The sequence below is a fragment of the Equus caballus genome, chromosome 30, assembly GCF_041296265.1.
Source record: "Equus caballus isolate H_3958 breed thoroughbred chromosome 30, TB-T2T, whole genome shotgun sequence".
NCBI classification, from domain to species: domain Eukaryota; kingdom Metazoa; phylum Chordata; class Mammalia; order Perissodactyla; family Equidae; genus Equus; species Equus caballus.
Genome location: NC_091713.1, coordinates 27,683,780 through 27,704,926, shown reverse-complemented (window position 1 = coordinate 27,704,926; position 21,147 = coordinate 27,683,780). Strand labels below are relative to the sequence as shown.

Sequence of the window (21,147 nt, the reverse complement as noted above, 5' to 3'; positions counted from 1 at the left end):
GTTGTAGAAAAGTAAACATTACGTGGACACACATAATAATTGATACCTGCAAGTCAGAATTTTTAGCAGGCAAACATACAACTCTAATCAACTAATAGAGGCTCCTCAGAGCCAACAAAAACATTTTCAAAGTAATGTTCTGGCTGAACTGATTATAGCCCATTTGTGTGTTCTACACAATAGTAGTGCTTCTAAAGAGGCTGAGTTACATTCAACTCTAAGAATTGTGCCTATTTCATTTAAAGACTTCCAAAGGTTATGGTGGCAAGATATTTATGCGTTGTGAAGGCCTCAGGTAGAATGCACATCTAGTTGTATATAATGTTCTTATTTAATATAACATGATGCATCTGGATGGACTCTTTAGATACCTTTGGGTGAATTGCTCTCATTATGATAATCGTACCCAACAGCATGTTTTCAATTCAGACTTCATCGCTTTATTTTTCCAAAATTTAACGAATGCATGGTCTAGTAGCAACTGAGGTGAATCTTATCATCAGGATGCAAAAGACTGCACACATAAGTTTCCAATTTATGTACAAGCTTAGTTCCTTATTGTCTTCTCAAGTTACCCCAAAGTCGAAATACTCTACATGAGTCATGATGTACTAGATTATGTTGTTAGAAAGCAGGCAAATAAATCATTAATAACCCTGTAATCTTGGTAGGTTTTACATAACATTTTTATTTTCTTAATGCTGAGGAAGATTCATCCTGAGCTGACATCTGTTGTCAGTCTTCCTCTTTTTGTATGTGAGCCACTGCCACAGCATGGCCACTGATGGACGAGCGGTATAGGTCTGCAACTGGGAATCAAACCCAGCCCACTGAAGTGGAGCACACCAGACTTAACCACTAGGCCACCAGGGCTGGCCTGATGACATTTCTTTTTAATTCATGCACTTGTTCATCCCAGTAAGCTGCAGAGGTGGGATTGGGGGGATAGAGATTCTAACCATCAATGTTGATCAAGGTCTCAGGCTGATGGACAAGGCTAACCATACATGCTCACACGTCGTTGGTCAAAGTAAGCCACACGGCCGCATTGACTTTAAAGGACACCACTAAATGCAATCTTATCCTGTGCCTAGCAAAAAGAGACAGAGTATTTGTGTTCAATCTAATGTCTACTACTCTCAGTGAGGTACATAACTATCCAAAACCGACTTCCTTGACTTTAAGTGCCCTTATCGCCGCTTCTCAGAATTACTTCAGTATTTTCTAGCATCTGAGTTCTCACCATAAATTTATAGAGATCATAACAGTGATCACATATTATTACAATACAGACCAAATGTGGTAAGTGGAAATGAAAGATCTCAGATCTCAAATCAGCATTAATGTTTTCTGCACAAATTGCACTTTTGGGATATACACAATAGAAAGTGTAATATTTTATGTGGTTCCTTATATGAAAATATGAAAAAAGAAGCTAGGAGAAGAATTTTCGATAAAGCTCTTGAAATGAAGAAAACAATTTGCTATAGTTACTAACAATACTGTGTTTTTAAGTTAATTAATCAATTAGGTCAGTTATTTGATTGGTTAGTTAGTTTTAGTTTTAGTCTTAGTTTGGTGATACTCCCAAAGAGTGTGTCCTTTACTTTTGGTTGTTGCATGGCAGAGAGAATAAATTAATCAGATGGGAGGGCAAAGTGTTTTGTCCACTTGAAAATGTTAGAAGGTGAATTGAGACCATAAAGTTAATCAAGGTTAACAGACAGGTAATAAAAAGCACCTGATGACTGAAGCGAGCTTCCCGGAAGGTTGGCCACAGTCCTAGGCTTTTCAGAGCCTTACGAGGTGTGTGAACCTAAGGAAGAGAAAACATATTCAAAGTGAGTTTGATTAATAACATTTATATCAAAGAATAGCAATAAATTTAGTTGCAGACTTGTGCTCAATAGCTACTACTGCACACTTGTATTTTTTATTTTATTTTATCTATTTTTTTAATATTTTGTTGTTGTTGTTTGTTTGTTTGTTTTTGAGGAAGATTAGCCCTGAGCTAACTACTGCCAGTCCTCCTCTTTTTGCTGAGGAAGCCTGGCCCTGAGCTAACATGCTACCCATCGTCCTCTACTTTATATGTGGGACGCCTGCCACAGCATGGCATGCCAAGAGATGCCATGTCCACACCCAGGATCTGAACTGGTAAACCCCAGGCCACCGAGAAGCAGAACGTGCAAACTTAACTGCTACACCACCGGGCCAGCCCCTTATTTTATTTTATCTGTTTACTTATTAATTTTTTTGAGGAAGACTAGCCCTGAGCTAACATCTGCTGACAATCTTTCTCTTTTTGCTGAGGAAGACTGGCCCTGAGCTAACATCCGTGCCCATCTTGCTCTGTTTTATATGTGGGATGCCTGTCACAGCATGGCTTGATAAGCAGTGTGTAGGTCCACACCTGGGATCTGAACTAGTGAACCCTGGACCGCTGAAGCAGAATGTGCAAACTTAGCCACTGTGCCACCTGGCTGGCCCCACACCCTTGTATTTTTGCAAAAATAAAATATTTTAAAGCCTTTGAATTGAGATTTATTCGTTCAGACTTTAGCTTGCTTAGTACAGTCTTTTACCCCTTGAGATCAGAGGTTTTCTTACATTCATCTATATTACTGGCAAGATTTCTGGTAGTAATAGAGAATAAATAGGAAACCATTAATATATTTTCTTGTTAAATTAGTATATAAGCTGATTTTAGAAAATAATATAAATTTCTTACAGCTTTTTTCATATTACATCTGTTCTTTGTCAAATTTAAGAGGAACCAATTAAAGAAAATTGTAAATACTCCAGGTCATAATAGGTCATTGGTTTGTATTCGTATATATATAATTGTTAAAAAAGATAAGTAAGGCTAGATTTGCACTCTTATAATACATATTTACCCTCAGTCATCTAGGAAGAAATAGCCATTTAGAAAACGTTTACATGGGATGTAAAATATCACCATTGAATCAATCTTCTTGGTTCTTTGAAGCCTCATTAATTCACTTAGTTCGCTTCTTAATCTATGAGTATATACATACGAGTTTGTAAATTTAGCACTTTAAACCATTGAAAAATACATACCACAACTTTAAGTTCAAGTTATGTATCTCTCCCTTGATAAAATTATCAGCATTTTTCAGCAAATAGAAAGAGTAAATGTTCGAGGGTAACCCTATATGCTGTGGAATTAATGAGCAACTGTTATTTAGATCATGGTTTAATAAACAACTTCTTAGAAGCATTGTATTATTACATGCCTTGTGATATATCACAAAGTACTAAAACAAACATTTTATTTTAAATACTCTCCTTCACAATTTTCAATATATATTTACATAGATTATATATATATAGAAAACACGCATGCACAAATAAATTCAGGTAAATTGCTTACAGAAGGAAAAGACATAACAAAAAATTATTGATATCAATCCAGGTTTGGAAAGATAACAAAGACATTCTGACACTCTTCTGGGGAAGCATGAATTAATAAATCTGGTGTAGTACCCCCAAAAGCCCTAAATTGACTAAAAAGAGAGCACTTGGAGTAAATTTCAAAGGCAATATACCAAATAATTGAATCCGTAGTTTTCTTCAGTGTGATCCCCAGACTAGCGTTATTAGCATTGCTTGTTAAAAATGCAAACTCTTGACTCTACCCCAGACATAATGAATCCGAAAGTCTGAGGTGGAGTTTCCAGGTGATTCTAACAGGTGCTGAAGTTTGAGACCCCTTGGTAGAACAATACTATTTAAAACTGTTTAGATCAGCTGATTTATATAGGTGATAGCAAGAGTTTCTCAAGAAGGAAACCGGAAGTTAACTTATTTTCAGGTCAAAGTCCTTCCTGGATTCCTTAGTGAATCTTATCTTATAATTAGTTTCCAGAAGACTGCATGGGTTGTTTGGCTGCCAAATGTGCATCCTACAAGCAAAATTTTCACAGTTAGGGACTCTTTCTCAGGGACATGCCTCTTTGTCCTGAAAGTATTTACTGTTCTTTATTGTTCTGTGTAAATCTTTTCCCTGTGACCCTGCATCTAGCAACTCTTTTCCCCTTCAGAGATTGCTAATATCAAATATTGCCTCCCCAGAGTCATCCTCTTGGGTCACTTAAAATAAAATAGGGCCACACTGCCCACAGCTCTGCTGACCATCGCAGCAGGCTCTCACCACTTAACACAGCCTGAAATTTGTTCTTGTTGTTGCTAAGGAAGCTTAGCCCTGAGCAAAGGTCTTTGCCAATCTTCCTCTACTTTATATGTGGGTTGCCACCATGGCATGGCTGATGAGTGGTGGAGGTCCACACCCAGGATCTGAATCCACCAACCCAGGCTGCTGAAGCAGAACATGCTGAACTTAACCACTATGCCTCAGGGTCAGCCCCAACACAGTCTGAAATTTTTTAATTTAACAACTTGTTTGTTTTATTTATTTTTTAAGCTTTCTCTAGGATGTGAACTCCATTTTGACGTGGACAGTAGGGGTCTGGTTCACAGCTGTGTATCCTCATGTACTGTTTGCGATACAGTGCAGGCATTTCTTGGAGGCAAAAATTTAAGTAAATATGGCATATATTTATATAATATTTAACTAACATTTTATTTGCTAAACAGTAATTGAATTAAATAACACATCTAGGAGTATTAAGCCTGGTAGGGGGAATTCTTCCCTGTGGAAGTGATTTGAGATTCTTTTCAGACCACTCTTCAGAAAAAATCTGTATAGTTGATATCAGCTGATCTAGTTCACCATAGTTCTTTTCCAAAGTATTCTTAGGTGGATTTTAACTCAATATAAATGTATAAATCTTTTGTTATTGTATTTTGTTTTTTTTTTATGAGGAAGATTGTCACTGAGCTCACATCTGTACCAATCTTCTACTTTATGTGGGACACCACCACAACGTGGCTTGATGAGTGGTGCTAGCCCGACACCCAGGATCTGAACATGCGAGCCTTGGGCCACTGAAGCAGAACGTGAGAAACTAACCACTATGCCGCTGAGCCAGCTGCCAATAAATCTTTTTTTAAATCTACAAATCTTTTATAACTACATCTGCCATTTCTCCAATTTGGCCAAATCCACCTTAAAAGTCATTTTGCATCTTAAGAAATTGCTAATCAAGTGGAATTTGAGTTTCAAAATATGTTGTAAACAATAATCATTGTAACAAAATAGTTTCTCTTTTGATCATGTTTTTTAAATTCTTATACAGTTTCATCATATCCTTCAGGTTTTACAAGTTTCCATTTTAAAGTGAATAGAGAATCATTAGAATGATGAAAATAAATTTATTCTCTTTTTTCCATTTCCCTTGGAAAATGATAAAATATTACCTTAGTTTTTTTTTCTTAATAACTCTACATTCATATTCTATGCATAATGAAATCATTTTTTATGAGTACATCTTTCCTTGGGAAAAAAAAAATCAGTAGAAGCTATTTACTAGAAGTGGCTTACTTTTCCTCTACGTGACTTGGTTTTGGAATATTCACTCCAGTTCAATCAAATTTAAATATTGCTTTTCCTACTCACAGCTCATGACATCTTATTACAAGCAAGAACTGTTGTGATGTAGTGACCCCAGCTAAACTACCCAGTGAACTTTTCAAATGAAAACATTCAGGTAGATGATGTACTTATGAATCAAAATAAATTTGCTTTTCAGGGAGTTTGGCCGCTGGAAAGTAAATAACCTTGCAGTTGAGAGAAGAAATTTCCTTGGCTCCCCTCTGCCTCTTGCCCCTGAATTCTTCCGCAACATAAGACTTTTGGGACGTCGACCTACCCTTCAGCAAATCACAGAAAACCTTATCAAGAAATATGGGACTCATTTCTTGCTATCTGCTACTCTGGGAGGTACGACTATTTGAAAATATTTGTGCCTGTGTGTGCTTGTGCATAAAACTGTATAAATCAAGTAAACGTGCCAATTAATCCAGATAGTTGCTGTCTGAATAATTCTAAAGTTCATTCATTAACTTATTCAACACATATATTGAATTAGTACTAAATGCCTAGGATGGTGTTTATGATGGTGAAGTAGATGAGTATCACTTAGTTTCTGCCTGGAAGCAATTACAATCTAATAGCACACATTAAATATAAGCATAGTTATTGCTATACAATGCAAGGTGATGTGCCAAATTTTTTTTAAAAAGAGATTAATAAGCTGATCAGAGGTGAGAGTCATCGCTTCTGGTTACAGAGAGCAGGAAGAGTTTCCTGGAGTAAATATTGAAGATGTTAAAATTATTTTTAGCATTATTTTAGTATTTCTGATTGTGGTTGATATATGATATGGAAAGAGTGATAAATATCAATTATCATGCAAAACGTGAAAGTAAAAATTAATGTCACTTCTTCCTCAATTTTTAATTTGTAAAAATTAAAAAAGCTGTGGTTTAACACCATTAAATATGTGTTTTATCATGGTGATGTATAATTCAGCATTTTGAATACATTTAAATGATATTATGATAGGTAATGTGTAATAAAATATATATGACATTTTCCTAAAACTTAAAAATATCCCAACATTCAGTGTAGTTAATTTTCTGTAGGACTTTAAATAATGTCCACCCATTTCATTTAGAAATGGATGTTACTCTTTCCTGTAATGAAGAGCATTGAATAAAATTGGATAGGAAAGCCATGACAATATTGAGCCCCTGCTTCCCTGGCAATTTCTCAATGAGTTTGCTGAACACAGTCAGGCTGATTCACACCAATGGTGGGGCAGCAGGAAAGGCCACCTGCTCTTCATTTTCCCAGTCTTAGATGATGAATCTTTTCTTTCGTTTATCTGCCAGTCCAACCTGTCAGAGATCATGTCCGTTTATTTCTCCAGAACATATCCCATATCAAACGCTTTCCTAACTTCTACCCAGACATGCCTAGACCAAGTCACCATTGTGTTTCTCCTAGAATACTCCATAAGGTTCATCCTTCACACAGATCTTTTTAAAATCTGAATCGGGTCAAATCATACCCTACTTTAATTAAAATCTATAACTAGCCACTTATAAAACCCAAATGTCCCGCCATGGTTTATAAGGCACTACATGAATTATATGACACTAGCTTTTATCTCAGACCTCATCTTTTCTCTCTCTCCATCATGCTCTATTTTTCAGTCAAATGACTTTCACATGTTTCTGCTCCAATATGACTTTCTCAGAGAGGACTTTCCTGACCATTCTACAGCAGTAACGCCGTGGACCACCAACATTCTCTACTGTTTCATGATCTTCCTTTGCATTTGTCATAGTATTTACTATGTGAAAATATTTTATTTGCTTGTTTCCTGGTTTATTATCTGTCATTCCTTCATATTTTCTGGAAAACAGGGGCCTTACCTGTATTTGTCATCCCTGTACTCCCATAGTTATCATAGTGAGGGCACACATAAGTTCTTGTTAAATGAGTAATTATAACTACACTATGCTAGGAGGCTGAGGTTGTCTAGTTCACTAAATAAGTGTCAAAAGTATACAGAAGAGAATTGAGATCTAATTCAGGAAGAAGGCTGAATGAAAGAAGCAAATCCAGGCAGCCAAAACGGGTCAGTTAAACAAATAAAGTCGGAACTGATGGGAATCAGGATGCAAGCAAGAGCAGGTGAGCAAGACACAGAGAGGTCGGGAAGGTAGTAGATCCCTGGGCACACTGAGGAAATACGTCAACCTTGTAACCCTAAGGAATTAAAGATGGAAGATGTAGGTGGTTCAGGCAGACAGAAAGGCTAGCTGTGATTACACATTCTCTCTCCATCACCTTCCTCCATTAATGAATAATAGTAAAATAACAAGATGAAGAGATCAAACAAGCCTGATGTTGAATCCTGACTCCCCCCTTTTTTTTAACCAACTTTCAAATTTTAAGTAACTTCTCTGATTTCTACTGTTTTTTTTTTAGCACAAACACCTATGTGACGTGGTTGTGGGAAAATTAGTGTCAATGTAGGAAAATATTCTTGGCACAGTGTATGGAATAATTTAAACATGTGATGCATTTCTATTATTGCTATTGTTATTACAGTAGTGTGGATAGCAAAAAAATCACAAAATATTGTGAAAGCTGATTCTGTGAAAGATCTGTCTATTTGGCTTAGAAATGGCAATGAGAGGAGGATTGATAGTAGTTAGCTCAAGGCTAATCTTCCTCAAAAAAATAAAAATAAAAAAAAGACATGGCAATGATTATTGATGCAATAAAATCTGAAGTAAAAGTGAAAATTAAATTATTTCTATAACTTTAAAAAAAAGTTCAGTGGGCTTGAGACATATTAGGCTTCATGACCATTGTGTCCACAATGCGGAGTACCCAGAAGAATTTCAGAGTGTGAAATATATTCTCCTAATAAGAAAGGAAGGGGCAGAGGGAGGGCAGAAGAGATCAAAAGGCACAGATGACTCTCATAGACATTTGTGTTCCTTAGTAGCAAAATTATGACTTCTTGATTCATTTCACAGTTTTGGCATTATGGATGCCACATTTTGGCCTGAAGATGAGTTTTTGCTTTGTATGTTTTTTGTTTGTTTTCATAAACCATGTTTGTGGAATTAAGGCATTTCTTCAGGTTGATTATTCAATGATGGCAATATGTTTTCTCAAAATCGCCTTACTTCGATTATTTAAAAGTCTTGTTTAACCATTTTCTTGAATAGGAGAGAAGGTAGAATTGCCACCCGCACTCACCTTCTAATCTCTGAGTATTCCTTGGATTTAGTGTTTCTGGTATTTTCTATTGGAATTCTCTTTTTTTTCTAAATGTTCCTTATATTTTTCTTCAGGAATCTTTGTCGGGAGATGTTAATCATTTGGCTAAAATGCATGAAATTGTTTAAGTAGCTTACGAACGAGCTATTTGCAATTAAAATGCACAGCAGGTTGATGTCAGACAATTTTTAAATTATTGCTGTTGTAGTTACTCTAAACCTTTTTCGTTGCTGCTAGTATGTTTTAGCTTCATATATTTTACCTGACTGAACATGAAATTATATTACTCTATTTTTTGAAAAATTGAAATTGGTCATATTTAACTGGAGCTAATTTTCCCTCTGTCTCTTTGGTTGATTAAGACTAAGGAACAATACTAAAACTAACACACTGATGATGTCGTGTATATAAGCAAGTATTTTAAACACAAAAACAGATATTTCATAAGTAGGCAGTCCCTAAGTAACTGGATCTTCAACTAAATTTAAACATTTTTCAAAAAAAGTTGAGCATAAAATACTCACTACCAGTATAAAAGTGATGAAAAGGAAATAAACGAAAAATATCTTTTTTTCCAAAAGTTTTTTAGTACGTCGTATTATTGACTTAGACATAAAACTTTGGATAGCATATTTGAAGCCTTTAATGGGATATTTTAAGATAGATAAAGCCAGTGATTGAATTATTTTCTTATAGGGAAAAATAAATTATAAAAAAACTTCTTCGATATATGTCATTTTCCCCATTTATTTCATCTTATGGCTTCCAGACTATTTATCAATATAGTAATTTAGCTTGCTTCTATTTTGGATAATGATATCTAAACTCAATCACTGTTTAAATATCTAAAATAAGCTACTCACTTTAGAGAATCAATCTTGAAAAAGATTGCACTCCTGGGATTTACTTATTTCTAGCTATGGAATATATTTCATGACTGTTTTTATAATATATTTCATTATAATACAATATGTGACAAATACTGAAATAAAAGTGTATCTGTGTACTGCATATAGAAATACAAAAAAAAAAAAAAAAAAACGTGAATAGGAAAAAAAGAAAACAACCTTAAAATTGTTGGGCTTACTTGGGAAAGGGAAGGTGTCAACTAAAAAGCACCAAATCTGGGTTCTGGATCAACTGAAAAGGATTAAAGAAGATGAAGACCAAAAATTTCACTTAAAAATTTATAAAAATGTTATAACAAAATGTTTATAGTAATTTTAGATGTGACCTGATCCTTATCTCCAGAATCACATAGACTTGTCCAGCCAGGCATCCTCTTAGCCCTGAGCCACCCACAGTCACAGGATCCTGTGTACGGCTCTTGTTTGAAGCTTGGCTCTCTTACGCCTAAGGCACGAAGGTGTGCACCAAAGTGTGTGCTCTCTCCTGATAAGCACATCCTCAACAGGAAGAGGAAGAGGCGGGGTTACAGGTGGTCCCTTTCCTACACCACCTGTCTATCAACTCACTGTGCCTCTGTGGGCAGATCAGGAAAGCAGAGACAGTGGGCACCGTTTAGGTAAAGCACTATCCTATGAAGAAGAATGCAGGAAAAAATACTTTCTTCCTGATAGAGATATTGTTAAAAACTGGGCCAAAATTTATTCTAGGAGCAAACAGATAATATAATAAAATTTGTTCATTTACAACTTTAAAAAATATTTTTTATTCTGTGTAACATAAAAAGAAGTCCAGTTTGACTACTGGTTTTGAATGCACAGAGGTTTAAAAGCCATAAATAAATTTTTCACAGAAATAGTTACAATTTTTTTTCTTCATTTTCGGATCCAAATACATTTTTAGCAGAAATAGTTACAATTTTTTTTTTTCATTTGTGGGTCCTTTTTTCAAAGTGCTTCTGATGAGAATATATCTTGTGGTTACCATATTGCTCAATTTAAGCATTTCATCAGATGTTTAATTTTGTTTAAATATAGAAAATGTTTTCTTCATTGTTAGAATATAAAAAGGTATGATTGATGTCCAGAGTAGTATTAATTTACTAGAATAGTTATTTCAAATAATGAGTACTACCTCAATGACCACATAGTGTATAAAGTAACTATGCCTGCAGAGTTGTTCATATAGCTTGAAAGTTTCACCATATATTGTTTGTGTGTGTATATCTCTTTCAGAGAAAAAACAGAGGTCAGAAGTCAGGCTGTAAGATACAATATGCATAGAATATCAATTAGATTTTTTCTTATTTTCTTGCATCCTCATAAGTATAAAAAATCCAAGTATTCTCATTTAATTTCAGAAATACTCAATTCTCACTTTCCTCTATGTGAATTATATTCCGTATAAAGTATGTACAGATAGTTTTTAATTCTAAGTCATATGCCACCTTCTTTCAAAATCGATTAACAGCTGTCTTTCTCATTTTCACTTGGTCTCTTCTTAGGAAGTACAAACTCCTTTTATTTTAGCTTAACTGTAACATAATTAAAGAATCAAATCTGCTAAAAAAATGTAATTTATTTCTTTAGCAAATATGAACATATTGAAAATGCATGGAACTATTTCTTCCAGTAGAATGCATGTTCTGTTTTAAGGAAAAGAACTGAAAGAAAGGAAAAGAAACATTTTCTGAAGCTTCATCTCCTAGGCAATCATAAAAATAATGGCACTGACGGGGAAAAAATGACTGCCATACTGGTATTTAAAACTAAATATTTACTCATACTACTTAAGATTAATTATATCAATTCTTGTTTCTTTGTCTCTGTCTTTCTCCATCTCTGTCTCTCTTTCCTCTCTCTCTTCCTTTCACTCTCTCTCATGTTTCTCTGCTAAAGAAAATGAAAAATTTGAAATTAAAGCAATATTTTTAATTAACTTTTAATGGTTCATAAAGCAATTATCTACTAAAATGATTTGCAACCATTTATGTAAATAACAATAAAGATAACAAAGAAGAAAATGAGGTTAAAATTATTATGTCAGTTTATCTAAATAATGACATTCCCGGCAATGAAATCAAAAGATAAATGTTAGGTTTTCAATTTTATAAATTTGATTAGATTTTTTCTTATTTTTCTTTACAGCACGTTGATAAGGTAGGTAAATCACCTGTCCATTTGTTTGGCAAATTAGTTACCTCTAATAGTGCAAAGATCCAAGACCTTCCTTTTAAGGAACACACAGGTCACTGATAAAGACAGGCATTTAAATTGGTAATAAATTTTACTGTGGTTTAGAGCCTCATTACTCGAGTATGGTCCATGGTCAGACGGCATCAGCATCACCTTGGAGCTTGTTAGAAATGCAGAATCTCAGATTCCATATCAGATTAATGAATCAGCATCTACATGTTAACAAGATCTCCAGGTGATTTATACGTACATTAAGTTTTCACAGTGCTGTTTAAAGCATCTGTGTAAATTTAGAGTGCTCTTAACTCTTCCAGAAATCTCACTCCTGAGAATTAATCTTACCAAAATAATAGCAGGAGTATGTAACCATACATAACAAAAATGTTCATTATAGCCTTGTTTGTAAATAACTCCAAAATAGAAGGAACTGAATTGGATTTCACTCAGGTAGATTCAGTTCCATCTAATCTTGGAATGATTTATTCCCAGTTTCTCTGCCATTTCATATCATTGTTCTATAGAGAGTAATATGGTATCGGGGCAATTTTGTTTAGAAATTTTTCACACTTTTTTTGGGGGGGGTAACTGTTAATAACCATAAGGTCAGCTGCTTTTCTTTAGAATGTTTTACAAAACATTTTATGTTTCTTTCTCAAAGCTGTGTAACACTAGCTATTTCCTTCCCATAATATCTTTCAGATGCCAATTGGTGTTAAGCCAACATGTCTGTTTTTTGGCTCTGCTTCTTGTCAGAAGCCTATTTTTCTAAGATTGTTTTTCCCCCCTTATGTCTATTTGTTTCTAAAACATTGTCTTTTTTCCTACAACACTATATTAGTGGAGAGATAGATATTATCAGGATGTATACTTTTTAACATGTTAAACCAAGGAAGGATGACCGTCAGTAGGGAGAGCAAAATAAACACTATGAAAACTGAAATATAATTTCAAAGCACAGCAATACCCGAAATATTGTAAGACTTTAGGACAAGGAATAATGTCATCTCTCACTAGCAAAACTAGGGTAACATTTTTGAGCAAAAAGAATAATTCAAAAGTGGAACCTACAAACAATTACATTTAAGGTGTGTTTGCAATGGTTCTTCCTGTGAGAAGAATTTCTACTCAAATAACAGTTCTTTCTAAGTGAAACTCACGCAAAAGCAAGACAGACATTCGCATTAAGATCATCAAGTGTAAGGAAGTTAAATGACCAGGAAGAGATCTGCCATAAATGCACATTTTTTCTGGGTGGAATGGTATATATTCTAGGTCAGTAGACAAAACCAAGGGCAGTAGCAATGATGAAATAAAACACAGCCGACCTTTGAGAGTTAGCTTCATTGCAGTTAAAAACAAAAATCTCAGTGGGTTATAACTATAATGGTTATGTCTCCCTAATATTCTATGTTTTAACTGTGGATCTCCTGTGATTCTGCTCTGGGTGTCTCCTCATTCTGGGAATCAAGCTGAAGAAGGCTCTCTTTGGAACACGCAGTCTTTCTGGCAGAGGGAAAAAGTGAAAAAACAGGTGTACTTTTGTGATGCCTCTGAAAACCTGTACAAGATCATGGCATAGCTGGCTTGCATGTATGCCACTGACCTAAGCATTTTTCTTTCTGGCACCAGGTTAAAGGGGATCATTCACGAACTGCTCATGGTTCTTCTCTACAGTGGGCCATTAATCCATGGATGCATGTTGGCACCCATGATGGTGCAGCAAATAATCGCAAAAAAATAATTGAATCTGCCACATCATCATTATTGATTTATCTCTAGGATTCTTCTATGCATTCTCTTATCCATTGTTTTCGTTCTAACTTTTTGAGAACATTACTTCTATCCTCAATAACTACATATATGCAAATTGAGAAAATTCAAGTGAAAGGATAATAATATGAAAGTTTTAAATTTTCTATTCTTCATGGATACAACATAGATGATTTAAAAATCAGGACAGTCAAAATACATACTTGTGAGGTCCACAGCATGTCAAATGTACCAAATCCATTCCTATGAAGCAATCCTAGGATAACATTGATGTCATGATTTTGTTTGTTTGTTTGTTTTGTTGTCCTCTTTTTCTAATTCTCTATGAAAGCATCTTTCACTATGTGCTTTTAATGTCCATTAACTATCACAGTATTTGAGTTGTACAAGACACAGTTGCATGATTTTTATGTGAAATAATCACATCTTTTTATATCCAAAGTCATTAATCTTTTTCATTTTCTAACAGACTCAGAATGTTGACTCGTTTTCAAAATCACATTTAGTTTTTACAAAATGTGTGGATGTCCTTTGGAACTCATGTCATGATTATGAGCTACAGCTGGTTTAAAAAATATGAATAAAAGTGACATTTGAACACAAATTTTTAGTTGATTGAATATCTCAGTTTTTAAATCTGAATATAGTGTGTTATTTACATAGAATTTTGATGAACTTTTATAATTGGATACTTGAGTGAGATTTACAATTGAAGTTGAGAAGCCATTTTTCTTTCTTAAGACTGACTGTAAAAGTCTCAAAGAATGTGGAGACCATAAACATCAAAAGGCATGGTAGCTGTGTATAATTTTAAAAATAGATCCCTTAGGAGAAAGAGAGAAGCTTATTTTCCATGTAGAGTGAGTGAGATCTCAGATATGTAACAATCCCTGATGTACAAAACTTGAAATTTAACATAAGCTAGCCAGCTTACATCACAGCGTTGTTTGATCCGTTGTAAGAATTTCAAACAAGGTATTTATAAAAGAACAATGATGGTAATTTGAACTGCAGATTGAAACTGCCTTACATGCTTCCTTGCAGAGAAAGCCTTTGCATACATGGATTAATGTTCCACCGGAGAGAACCATAAGCAATTTATCAATGGATTCTCTTTACCGGTTATTAGAAGGGATAACCTTAATAATCCCATATATCTTGATTACAAGATCCACTAGAAAACAATTTTGACTAAGTCCAGGTTCCTGTGGTGAAATTTAATATCTATGAAATGCTAACTTATGAAAGTTTAAAGCCTCTTCATTTACTGTTAGGCCCTAAGAAAAAAAGGAAAGGAGAGGAAGCCAACCTTTATTGTACTTATGATATGTGTTCTGCCAGGCTTTATAGAGGAATTATTTGGTTAATTTTCTCAAACCGTTGAGAGTAGGGTGTTGCCTCTGCTTTAGAGATGGGAATGCTGAAGACATGTGTAATTTTACCAAAGCCCACAGTCATCAAATAGAGAGACCCTGGGCTATGAGGATCTGGCCTCACATACACCTGACTCTAAAACTCACACTTTCCTCTCCTTCATGATATCACATTTCCTTCACATTAAAAATAAATAAATGGTAAAATTAGTAATAAAACTATATTAAGATTTACAATATTTTTTCATTTGATTTTCCTTATCATCTACGATACATATTTATTCTCAGAATAGGAAAAAAAGACATTTGCCTGTGCCTTACAAACAAATGTAGGCTCTTTGAAATACAAAGGAAATATTTTGAAAATCTCCTGTAGATAGAGAATGAAAGTTCCGCTTATTTATGATGATAACTATGGGCTGTCATTTCCCTATGTTCATCTTCGATTGCTTAAACATATATTAAGGTTTGTTTTATTGTTCATATTGTTACAAAGGACCACTCCAAAATAGTAATCCCTTCTTATGTGTCATTTTCCGACTGCAGGATGGAATAGTCTAACATTTGCAAAATATTCTTAAATCAAATTAGTTTTAATTTGTTTTTTGTTTTTTTTAAGATTGACCCTGTTTTTTTAAAATCGACATCTGTTGCTGATCTTCCTCGTTCATTTCCTCCCCAAAACCCCAGCACATAGTTGTATATCATAGTTGGAGGTCTTTCCAGTTCTTCTGTGTGGGCCACCACCACAGCATGGCTTGAAGAGCAGTGTGTATGTCTGAGCCCAGGAACTGAACTGGCGAACCCCGGGCCACAGCAGCAGAGCCTGCAAACTTAACCACTTGGCCACAGGGCTGGCCCCTTACTTTGCTTTTTAAAATAAGTGTGTGCTTCTCCTCTTTTTTTGAGTGAGGTATGACTCAATTGAGGTCCTATTGAGAAATTAATGATGTGGAATATTTCACCTGAAGAGTGGAGGCATATAGAGGGCTATGGTATTTAAGGACTATTTGGGGAAATATTTATTCTCTGTATGTGGATGCACACTGTAGGGCTACAGTTAATGAATTTGTAAAGAAGTGGAAAGACAGCTTTCTGTTCATCACAAATAAGAGAAAAGAGCTAAAATTACTAGAACTGTTCAGATATGGAATGAGTTGCTTTATGCAGGTCTAAGGAATGGTGGTGAATAAAACAATGATAGCATGCTCACAACTTTTGAGTTCTTCCTGTATTATAGGCATATTCTAAACTCTTTACAGATATTACATGTTTCATGCCTGTAGCTGCTCTTTGAGGAAAGAATGCTATGCTCATGTTACATAAGAGGAAACTGAGTCAAATTAGACAATTCAAGATCATTCAGTTACTAAACAGAAACCAGCATTAGAACCCACACCTGTTTGGCACTCGTAGTTGATACACTTACATCTGAAATACAATAGTTAATTCTACATTTTTCTTTGTTCCAATACCTCATAATCCAGCAAAAGTATCCATTCTAGTACTCTAATGATCTCTGCTCAACGACATATAGTTTTCCAGTTAATGTTGGACACCTCCAGTAAGGGGGAAATTCACCGCTTTACAAAGAAAGATATAGTGAAGCTGACCCCCTACACATATTTAAATAGTTTTCTTGTATCTCAAGAAGGCAAAAGTAAAGTCCAATAAATCAGTTGATCTGATATTTTGAGTTTAATATATTACTGAATTGAAGAAAAGATTAGATATCATTTTTAAAAATAGGCAGCTATGCTTCCTTCTATATACAAGAATCTGTAGAAAACATTGGGAATGCAGTGAGGCTGAACTTGGATATTTAGATGATTTTTCTAAATGGAATCATCTGAGAACTGCCAAATCATCTAGAATCTCATTTTAGTCATAATATTAAAGTCATGAGGGGCTGGCCCATTGGTGTAATGGCTAAGTTCACACACTCCACTTTGGCAGCCCAGGGTTGGCAGGTTCAGATCCTAGGCGCAGACCCAGCACTTCTCATTGAGCCATACTATGGTGGCATCCCATATAAAATGGAGGAAGATTGGCACAGATGTTAGCTCAGCGACAATCTTCCTCAAGCAAAAAGAGGAGGATTGGCAACAAATGTTAGCTCAGGGCCAATCTTCCTCACACACACAAAAATTAAATAAAATAATGCCAGGAACTTACTAATTGCTTAAGAAAATTTTATTATGGATAAATATGTTTTAAACATGGGCCAAACACAGAATGAGAATCATAATCACTCATGCCCTATGTCTTTTTCTTAAATGAAAATTTTCAAACATCTCAGAGTAGAGAGACTTGTCCATATACCCAAGGGTAACCATATATACTACATAAAATGATGCTACTACTACCAATATTCTTACTTACAGTTAGGCTGGAGAATGCAGTTTTCTGATTCTTTATACTTTATACGTCAGAATATATTCCAAAAATGGCTTTATATTCAAAAACTGTGTTCCTAAGTCACTTAAATTAATTATTTTTACAAACCATATACAATTAGTAACACAGACCTCTGTTTTCAATTTTTAAAGATTCCTTTTCTTTCTATTTGACTTAATTTTATTTTTGTAAATAAATAAAACTTTTTCTTTAATGTTTCTGGTGCTTGAACACTACCACAAAGTATATTTGGAGAAGTCTTTCTTTGACAGGTGTTTCTTCCATCCTGCTGCCTCCCTTCTCTTTTAGCTAAATATTAATATAAACTTTTGGTTAATCCTTCCAGTGTTCTGTTTTGTTTGTTTGTTTTTCAATAAAAATAAATACATACATATTTGTGTCCTCCCCTTTCTCATTAAAAAAAGTGCCACTTGTGAAACATACTTTTGTCCACTTTGCTTTGATCATCCTGGGATGTAGAAAGCACCCCCACTTCTTTCTTACAACTGCACAGTATGCAACTGTATGGATGTCACATAGTTTTTTCCTACTGATTAGGCATTTGTGCTGTTACAAATACTACAAATAAAGCCACAATGAGAAATCTTTTGCATATTTTAGCCAGTGTTTCCTTGGGGTACGTTCTTAAAAGTACGATTGCTGAATCAGTTATTGCTGATTATTGCCAAATTTCTCTCTCTAGTTATATCATTTTGCATTACCCCCAGTGATACATCAGAGGGCTTGTTTTCTTCCACTTTGCCAGCAGCTTTGCCAAAGTCATCAAAGTTTTGTATTTTTGGCAACTTTCCTAATTGCAAAGTTATATATCAGTTTTCTTGGTTTGTTTTCTTGCTGAGGAACATTAGCCCTGAGTAACATCTATGCCAACTTCCTCCACTTTATAAGTGGATCGTGGTCACAGCATGGCTGATGAGTGGTACAGGTCTGCACCCAGGATCCGAAACAGTGAACCTGGGCCACTGAAGTGGAGCGTGCTGAACTTAAGCATTAAGCTGCAGGGCCAGCCCCTCAGAATATTTTTTAATTTGTGTTTCTCATACTATTTTAATCTGTATCTTCTGTATTTTCTGTTTTATGAAAAGTGTTGCCACTAAAGCAACTTTACAAGTTTTAGTCTTTAGCACTATATAGTGTTTTTCTTTTCCTCCTTTAATAATTTTCGGCCGGAATTCTGCAGTGTCTGTTATCAAGATTAACTTTGCTTTCTTTTTGTTTACAGTTACCAAAATATCCTTGCCATTTTGTTTTTAACCTTACTTAATAAGATGCATTTCCTGCTGTCCTAGTCCATTTGGGCTGCTAACAAAATACCACAGACTGGGTAGCTTACAAACAGCAAAAATTTATTGCTCATCATTCTGGAAGCTGGAAGTCCTAGAACAGGGCACTTGCATGGTTGGATCAGGGCCCTTTTCCGAGTGGCAGGCTTCTCCTTGTGTTTTCACATGGCGGAAGGAGCAAGGGATCTCTCTGGAGCCTCTTCCATAAAGCTCTAATTCCATTGATGAGGGTTCTGCTCTCATGACCAAGCACCTCCCAAAGGCCCCACATCATAATACCATCATTTTCAGAGGGTTAGGTTTTCAGCATATGAAGTCAGTACTTGCATATGTCTTAGAGCTGCATTATGAGTCTTAGAATGTCATAGAACTGTTATTCTTTCTATACGGACGTATAGGATATTTGGGTACTCTCTCACGACTTGGCACAAGGATGAATTTTTCTCAGATTCATTGGTTTTCTGAGATACATTCACTCAAATTTCCATATTTGTTGATCTTCTCTTTCTGGGGGTAAATAATTGTTGGGGATTTTTTGTTTCTTTCTTTCTATAGTAATTTATGTATATAATCTCTTGTCGATTTCAGATGTTCCCACACGAAAGCTGTTTCTCATGCACAGGACCTAATGCTTTTGATAATTTGACCCACTCATTCATATTTCTGAGAGATATTTTCTTTTTCTTCAGCTATTCTAGTTAGTTTACTTGATTTCCAGTATGTATGTTGGGGTCGAAATGCAAACTGAGAATATGAGCTTTCAGAAATAACATTATTGACATCTTATTTCTGATTTCAGTAGACCCGGTCTCTTGCAAAGAAGTATGAGCTCTTACTTAAGATCGGATAGTCACCTAAGCTGTCATTTTAAAACTGGTATTATTTTAATTTGGAGAAGAAATGCAAACTATTTTTCTACTAGAAAATCTTATTTGGTATTTTATAAAACTGGCTTGTCAATTTGTAAGTGGGCATCATGCCACCCGAACAGATGGGTTCCTGAAAGAGGGAGAAAAGCATCAAGTCTGACAGTTATGTGCTAGATGAATATCCAAGAATACGTAAGTCTAAGGATGGCAAGTTCTTAATGTTGAACTTAACAGACATTGGTTTTTTTGTCAACATTTGAACATTGAAAACTGCCACTTAATTATAACATACTTTAAATTTTACCTTCGAGAATCCATTGTCAGGACCTAAAACTCCCATAGAGGTTAGTGATTTCCACAGGGCTTATTAATGCACAATATTTCAAAATAATACTATCTGCAGGAAACCTCCAAATTTAATACATATATATTTACATAACTATATATGAGTATATATGTTTTCTCTGTATTTCAAAGGTACAATTAAGCTGCTAATATTTAGTAACATACTTGGTCATATTTTCATTTGCCATGCTGATCTGTGGTAAACATTTCTGAGTAAATACAATTTTATATTAGGTACCCCACATAAGTTCGTTTCGTATATTTTCTTATCTTAATTTGCTTTTGGGGCACATGAATGTCAGGTAAGCTAAACTGTATGAGAAAGTCAATAAAATCTGGAGAAATTGTTCCACAAAAACCAGCCACCCAACATTTATTAAATATTTTATTTATAGCCATCAATATCCCAGGTACTTTTCCGGGCACATGGGAAATATTCAAGAAAAATAAAAAAGTAAAACTCCTTGCCCTTTTGTTGTTTATTACTGTTTTGTTTCATTACGTCTGTAATTGAGGATTCCTCACTTGCAGATAATTGAAAAATTGATTTGAAGTGGAAACTGGAATAACATAAAATATTATTAATGCAGGAGAGGAGTCACTCACAATCTTTGTGGACAAGCGGAAGCTGAGCAAGCGATCTGAAGGAAGTGACTCCAGCACCAACAGCTCTTCGGTTACTCTGGAGACGCTCCATCAACTAGCCGCTTCCTATTTCATTGACAGGGACAGCACCCTTCGGAGACTCCACCACATTCAAATTGCATCCACCGCCATAAAGGTAGGAACAAGTTTACCCTAAAATTAGGTCATACCATTATGTTTTCTATCTCTAAGATCCATTTCTCTATATTTTCATGTCTCACTGATTTAAACAATTGTGTTCTAAAAAATATTTTAACATTTCCTTTTTCTTTGAGCTTTGTAGTATATTTAGCATGAAATTGTACGTATTTTGATGTAACTTTTTTAACTTGACAATCGGGTCAAGATTTTTCATGTCTGAATGCTAACTGAAATGCACTTGAATAGTGTAAGTTTATCCTGAGATACACAGACTCCTTCACAAAGTGTGCACTGATAAATCTTTATTTTAATAACATTGATTTTTTTGCTAAATCTTATGCAATTAAAAACATTATCCTGATTAAAGGCTTCTTTAGCTTCAAAGAAGTCAAGGACATAAAAATCATTAGGTCTTGGTTTAAGGAATATTTACCCCCAATATTTTTAAGATACAATTAACAAGTACAAATATTTGGT

General features: G+C 34.8%; 1 protein-coding gene across 7 annotated transcripts in view; it reads left to right on the top strand.

Annotated features, from left to right (window-relative positions):
• Nucleotides 1–21,147, top strand: part of BRINP3 (BMP/retinoic acid inducible neural specific 3) — a 402,882-nt gene that overhangs the window by 204,192 nt on the left and 177,543 nt on the right. For 5 of the 7 annotated variants that reach the window (XM_070256069.1, XM_023632554.2, XM_023632553.2 and 2 more), the window contains 2 exons: nt 5,673–5,863; nt 20,475–20,665. In XM_070256069.1, coding sequence (XP_070112170.1) covers nt 5,673–5,863; nt 20,475–20,665 — 382 coding nt within the window. The remainder of the gene's footprint in view (nt 1–5,672; nt 5,864–20,474; nt 20,666–21,147) is intronic. The other 2 variants (XM_023632555.2, XM_070256071.1) reach the window with 1 other exon arrangement.